Raw genomic sequence first — 7,612 nt, forward strand, 5'->3', positions numbered from 1 at the left:
CGGCGCCCGGCGTCTCGACGCCTCCGCCCGCCGTCTTCGTCAGATCTCCACCACCGACCTCCACGGAGGGCCTCGGGGGCAGAGTTGGGCCGGCGTGCCCAGCCGCGGTGCTCCTATCCTGGGGTGGAGCCCCGAGGCTGGCCCTGGGGGCCACCGGAGGTCTGGGCGGAGGCTTGGCGTTGGTCGGCTCACTGACGGCCGGGGTGAGTTTGGGTGGCGGGGGCCTGGGGGCCGGGACGGGGGCGGGGCCACCGGACTGGGAAGGGTCTGAGGAGGACTGGGGTTTTGGCGACACCGATGGTTTTGCGGTGGTTTTGCAGGGTTGGGGCGCCAAAGCCGGAGCAGATTTCGGGGCAACCGTCGGTTCGGTTCCAGCTTGAGCCTCAAGGGGACCCGAGTCCATCAGACCTCCGTCCTCCCAGAAGACCTGGGTGGACGGCTTGGGTGCTTGTGAAAGGTTTTTTGGTTTCGGGGCGACGGTGGGGGGGACGGATTTGGCCGGCTGCCCCTGGAGACGGGGCCGTGGTTCAGGTCTCTTCGCACCGGCAAAGTCGCCGCTGTCACCGTCTCCGCCGCTTCCGCCGCTTCCGCCGCTCCCGCCGCTCCCGCCGCTCCCGCCGCTCCCCTGCTGCTGCTCAAAGGCCAGTATCCTCGCTTTCAGAGTTGCCATGTCCTCCTCGTCCTCTTCGTCCTCCTCCTCGCTCTCCGATTGGCTGAGCCCGCTGCTGTCGCTGCGCCGATCGGGGAAGCCCCAGTCGTCGGAGCCGAAGGCCTCGAGCAGCTCCCGGAGGTACTTCCCCTGACTCGCTTCCTGGTTAGCGTTAGCGGTAGCTCCCGCGCCGCGGGCGGCCAGCGTCGCCGCGCCGTCCTCGCGTAGCTTCACCAAAGTCTGGACTCTGACGTCGCTGCCGATTGGCCGAGTGCCGAGCCTGGTGCGCGGGCGGGGGCGGGGCCCGGGGCGCTCCGACGGGACGTCAGCGGCGGCACGAGACAGATCCCGACGGCCGGTCTGGGCGCCAGAGGTCGAGGTCAAAGGCGGGCAGAGATCGGCGAGGAGGTCAGGTGATGATTGGCTGGCTGCGATGGTGATGTCATCAGCGGGAGACGCTGTTGGAGGACAACGGAGAGGCGGCCGCGGCGGTCTCACTGGTCTCCTCCCTGCACACAAACACACATATATATATACATATATACACATATATATACATATATACACACATATATACATATATACATATATACACACATATATATATATATATATACACACATATATATACATATACATACATATATATACATATACATATATATATATATATACATATACATATACATACATACACACACATTTTACATACATATACATATATATATATATATATATATATATATATATATATATATATATATATATATATATATATATACATACATACATACATACATACATACATACATACATACATACATACATACATACATACATACATACATACATACATACATACATATATATATATATATATATATATATATATATATATATATATATACATACATATACATACATACATACATACACACACATTTTACGGTAGTTAATATCGTTCCTTCTGATCGTGCTCTTGCGTGTGCGGTGTTTTAGTGCCGCAGTTTTGTTGGATTGTTTTGTCATGCATGCCGTCATGTGCGTATTTATTTATGTGTACGATATCAGACGGCACTGAAGCCTAGGTAGAAAATGCACGGCCCGCCAAAGATATATATATATATATATATGTATATATATATATATATATTTTGATATATATATATATTGATATAAATAGATATAAAACATATCAATATAGATATTTTTATCGATAAATATTGATATAAATATTGATCTATATAAAAACGTCTCACCCTGAGAGTCGTCGGGGTCGGGGGCTGATCCCGGGTCAGTCTGGGTGGCGATCGTTATAGAAGACGCCGAACGCGCCGAGGATGACGACGAGGACGAGGATGAAGAGCGGCAGGCGGCCGGAGGAGGAAGGAGAACCTGCTCCTGGGTCTTCTCCCGGATCACCTCCTCGTAGGACGGAGGAGGCTGAGGAGGAGGAGGGATATAACAAACTATGTGAACACATGAATCATAATCTCACTATTTCATTGACAAAAACGATTCTCTAACAATAGAAAAAACAACCAGTTTGATGTTTTTGTTCGTTTTTATTTTGCTCCAGACATCCAGTTTTTATTCATCACAGTGAATAAAAACCTGCGCTAGTATCCGGGTGGTTTAGGAAATAACCGTCTCATTGAACGCCCAAACAAACGGAGTCACCTGAACGGACGGCGGGATCGTGGGGCCCCAGATCTGAGCGGCGGGGGGAGGGGGAGGCGGGAATCCCCCAGAAGCCCCGGGGAACCAGGAAGTGGACGACAGCGGCTCTGCCGACAGGATGGTGATCTCCGGTCGCCTAGCGAGGCGACAGAAGTATTATTATATTATCTTATTTAAACATATTTAGCGGCTTGCTGCAAGCAACGTTACGGTTATTGATCTCACAACAAGAAACAACATCATCTTTCTGCAACAACCAATCAGGAGGCCGGATACTAAAAGTATATGCTTTGCTCTTTGCAGCTTTTCCAGAAAATTAAAAAAGAGACTTTCAATGAATTGCCTTCACGACTTTGGCCTTTCCAATCAAAATGTACACATCAAAACAGGATTATTGTTCCTGAATATTCTGTGAACCTTCCTTCCGTTGCGTGATTGAGTGTGAGAACCTTTCCCATAATATCCAGTGCATTTCTAAATAAACCCAACACAGCACAGGAGGGGGAGGAGCTTATTTACTGTAAACACAAGAGGCCTTATCGCTCGTTGTTTTCCCGACTTGACAGAACTGCACAGGAAGGTTTTCTGCTCATGGAACAGGTTCTGTTTGTGTTTTATGAGCAGTAAAACGTGTCTCACCTCCTGTCTCTCTCCCTGTCTCGCTCCCTGTCTCTCTCTCTGTCTCTCTCTCTCTCTCTCTCTCTGGGCGGCTCAGGGAGGCAGGACCTGTTGGAGGCTGAGGAGACAGACAGGAAACGCTATGAGGTTTAGGGAACATTTAAATGGATTAAAGGATCACACAGCTTCTATTAAGGATGAGAATATATATATATATATATATATATATATATATATATATATATATATACATAAAAAAATAATAATAATCTATATAAAATATATATATATATATATATATATATATATAATATATTTTGTTAATCAATATATAATAAAGATTTATAAATATATGTATAAATAAAAACACTATATATATATATATTATATATTTATTTATATATAAAAAAAGAACTATTAAGAAAATATACATGAAAAGTAGAAAAAACAGTATATATAAAATATATATATATATATATATATATATATATACATACAAAAATAATAATAATCTATATAAAATATATATATATATATATATATATATATATATTATATATTTTGTTAATCAATATATAATAAAGATTTATAAATATATGTATAAATAAAAACACTATTATTATATATATATATATATATATATATATATATATATATATATAAAAACTATTAAGAAAACATACATGAAAAGAAGAAGAAAAAAAGTATATATATATATATATATATATATATATATATATATATATATATATATATATATATATATATATACACATATATATATATATATTTATATAAATACAAAGAAGGTGGTGAATCACTCTTTCATGGGTTAAAATAAACTATTCAAACTCTTTGCAGTTTTTCTTTGTGCACTCTGAAGCCCCTGAGGAGGATCTCTCTCCGTCTGTGTGTCTACACTAATGAAACACACAAGGAGGAAGAGGAGGAGGAAGAGGATGACTACTCACTTCTCTTGATGGCTGCTCTGATGGACGAGAGAGGACCCTGGCTGCATAGAGAGAGAGAGAGAGAGAGATTAGACAACAGGAGGAGTCACATGGTTTCTCTCCTCTCGCCACATTCTGGGTCAACACTTCAGGGCCGGAAGGAGGTCAGAGGTCACAGGTTCGATCCCCCAAACAGCTGGCACGTCTCAGGTGTCAACACACCTGGACTTCAAGGGTAAAAACTCCCGTGTTCTAAAATGACTCTTTTTGTCAATGGAGTCTTGTGGCAGCATCCTACACACAGCGGACACTGTCCCTTTAAGGGCTGGACGAAGCCCACTCAGGGACTATTTTCTCTCTCTACGTATTGTTTACGTGGTCGTGGACATTTAGGGAGAAACTCCCAGACTTCATTCCCGTCTGATTTAAAAGAGTTTGCATCCAACGTTCCTCCTGCTGGAGCGGAAGCAGCTGTTGCTAGGCAGGATAGGAATCAGCAGACTCACCCAGAGTCCCATACTTTGTCTTTTTAAATCGTTTCCTTTGTCTCTCTGCTAACCACGAGCAGACACACATGACTCACCGCTGACGCACACACACACACACACACACACACACACACACACACACTTTCTTCGAGGCTACTTTGTGTTTGTGTCTCTTTGCTGATGTCGTTTTTTCCATGTCTTTCCCCTCCATGACATCATTTTAGGGGCGTGGCCCAGCGGCTCGGTGTAAAGAGCGGCCGCACCTCGAGGTGCGTTCAAAGACCCGTCTTTTTTAGGACGGATGAATCACACTAATGGCTTGAGGCGTTTTTTTTCGTTTACGGGCTCAACGGATCTTCACACAATATGTTTTGTGTGATTACTACAAAAGTGTCGTTACTGAAGTATGCAAATGGAGTTTTTTTTCATGTATTTATACTTCATTACGGCGCGTTGTGTTTGGGAGGAGCAGCTGCATGACTCCCCTTTACGTTTATCAACGTTTTTGGCAATTTTTAAGGCGATTTCAAACACTTTCTGTCGCTGCTTCCCACAAAGAAGAAGAAGAAAAAAGAGCCAATGATGTCTTTTAACGTGAAGCAGCTGCAGGAAGAGATGAGTTGCAAATACCAACAAAAAAACACATTTTTCCAATAAACACTAGAAATGACGACGATGAGAATGTGAAACTAAACTTTGTGACTAAATCCTCAAAGCTGCAGAACTCAGGGGAATAAATGATGAAAACTGTGAGCACGTTTGCAAAAACACATTTATGAAGTTTTAAAGTCTATTGGAGTCGAACTGAGGCTCCGCCTCCCTGGTGAACGGTAACGGTAACGCACCCCGGCTCCAAACTCAGCGACCCCGCCGGCTGGTCTCCATGCCAACCGGGCCACCGAGATACTTTGGAGGCGTGAGTGAGACCAGACGGGGAGGAAAGTAGTTCCTGCTCCTCTGAGAGGAAAGTAGTTCCTGCTCCTCTGGGAGGAAAGTAGTTCCTGCTCCTCTGGGAGGAAAGTAGTTCCTGCTCCTCTGAGAGGAAAGTAGTTCCTGCTCCTCAGGGAGGAAAGTAGTTCCTGTCTGGAGTGCAGGAGCAGATCATGTTTCCTGTTTGCAGAGCTTTTACTTTTAGAAGCACGAAAAGAACCTGATGGAGACACAGATCGGGTCTCCCCCTCTCTCTCTCTTTCTCTCCCCCTATCTCCCCCCCTCTCTCTCTCTCTCTCTCTCTCTCTCTCTCTCTGCCAAACTGTCAGATGAGAAGAGGAAGAGGAAGAGGAGGAAGAGTCTCTTACCTGAGACGATGCTCTGGCTTCCGACGACCTGCGAAGAAAAGAGAGAGATTGTGATCAAAAACATTCATCAGAGATGAAACAAACACAAACAGATTGTCCACATGAGACCTGCAGAGGGGGCTGATGGGTAAATTGTCTCCGACTGGTTTTCTGTCTGGAGTCGGTTTTTCTTTCGTTAAACGCAACAATATTTTGGTCCCAAAGAAGTGATGCGGCTCCCGTTCTCCAGTTCGTTTAGAAAACACAGAAGAAGAACTGAAACATGGACTAAACCCGAGGAAGGAGGACCCAGGTGCCTTCTGGGAAATGTAGTTCGACGCTGAGATGGTGATGAGACTCAATGCTGAAGCTCCAGAAAGGAAAGAGGGAGAAGAGGAGGAGGAGAAAGGAAAAGGTAGCTTCTAGTTTCCTCTCCTCGTGCGTCCTTATCGTCTCCTACCTCCTTTCCTCGGCTCCTCATCCGTCGTCTCCAGAGAAGATAAAAGTTTAAACGTTTCTAAAATATTCAGCAAAACCAAAAAGAGAGAAAGAAACTTCTTTCTTCTCAACGCACTCTTCAAAAACACAGATTTTCTCTTTCCTCCTCCTCTCTCTCTCTCTCTCTACCGGACCGCCTGTCCAGCCCCCTGATTGGCCGAGAGCAGCCAGGAAGTGAGGCTGTGATTGGCTGGCGGCGTGAGCGCTTCCAGATGTTTCCCTGCTCAGACGTGGAGGTGCAGACGCAGCAGATCTCAGAGCTCCTCGTCTGGCACGAGCATCCAGACCATAATAATAATAATAATAATAATAATAATAATAACTTTTTAACTGACAGCACGGTAATGAAGTAAAAAAGACACAATGTTGCGTAACAAGTGTTATTGTTAGCATTATTATTAAAAGTACTATGTGTGTTGGGTGTCAGTACAAGTACTCAGATGGAAGTACTTGTACTGCACATCTGTATTGAAGGTGTTTGTGTCTTTATTACGCAAACAAACAAACAAACATGTTCTGAGAGAACATTTCTCGTTTTGAAGTAAATAATTTGTTTCTTTTGTTTATGAAACTAGAATTTTTGGCTGCAAATAAAAAGCGTTGCTCTCAAAAGGAAAAGCTGAGAGTTGAGTTTGGACGTAGTGGGCGGGGCTTACGCTGCTGAATGAGTTTCTATTGGTGGCTTGACTCTTTGAGGCACACACTAAACATGATGGGGTTTGGGGTTAGCGTGCCATTAATTTAAGAGAAGAGAGAAGAGATAATATATGAGAGATAAAAGATGAGATGATCCTGTATTAGTCCCGCAGTCAGCAAGAGATAGTAGTTTTATATTAAAAAAAAAATATATATATATATATATAAAAAATATATAAAAAATATCAATTAATGGCCCTTTTATTTGGGGAAAAAAATAAAATACAACTCTGAATAAATGGATAATAGTGAAATGAAGTTAAATTAGAGTGAAATAAATCTAGAAATAAAATATGTATAAATACTTACATATTACAACTCAAAAGTTTTTTAAATTGTTAATTCCATTTCTCAAAAATCAAATTGTACTATAACTGTCGTCTGGAACAGAATATGTAATTTACACGCATCGTTATTAAAATAATTAAACATCAACCAACTCGTGTTTCCAGTTTAATGTAATGGCGTCGTGGCGCTGCTCTATAATCATAATTATAATTATATGCTGTGTGTTCAGTCATCTTCTCGTCGTGTAAAGGTGTGTGAATATCTTTTATAATCATAATTACATAATCATTTATGTTCTATAACGTTAACTCTCCAAATCAATCAATCAATACATCAATAAATCAACGACTACAACGTGTTTGCACTTTAGTTTTGTGAGTTAATTTAATGTGATTCTACTTTTGTTGTATATATTGTGCATTTCTTTTATATTTATTATTGCTTTATACCATCTATAAATGCTGCTGT

The 7,612-nt window shown here is 42.6% G+C and overlaps 1 protein-coding gene across 1 annotated transcript in view; it reads right to left on the reverse strand.

Annotated features, from left to right (window-relative positions):
- Positions 1-7,612, reverse strand: part of LOC306734510 (uncharacterized protein) — a gene marked incomplete at both ends in the record, with an annotated part of 16,658 nt that overhangs the window by 5,750 nt on the left and 3,296 nt on the right. Inside the window, 6 exons of the mRNA XM_079215867.1 lie at positions 1-1,158; positions 1,909-2,092; positions 2,330-2,465; positions 2,969-3,065; positions 3,919-3,959; positions 5,684-5,711. The exon at positions 1-1,158 is cut by the window's left edge and continues 12 nt beyond it. Of these exons, the coding sequence (XP_079071993.1) occupies positions 1-1,158; positions 1,909-2,092; positions 2,330-2,465; positions 2,969-3,065; positions 3,919-3,959; positions 5,684-5,711 (1,644 nt within the window). The remainder of the gene's footprint in view (positions 1,159-1,908; positions 2,093-2,329; positions 2,466-2,968; positions 3,066-3,918; positions 3,960-5,683; positions 5,712-7,612) is intronic.

Source organism: Taurulus bubalis, assembly GCF_910589615.1.
Source record: "Taurulus bubalis genome assembly, chromosome: 3".
Taxonomy (NCBI): Eukaryota; Metazoa; Chordata; class Actinopteri; order Perciformes; family Cottidae; genus Taurulus; species Taurulus bubalis.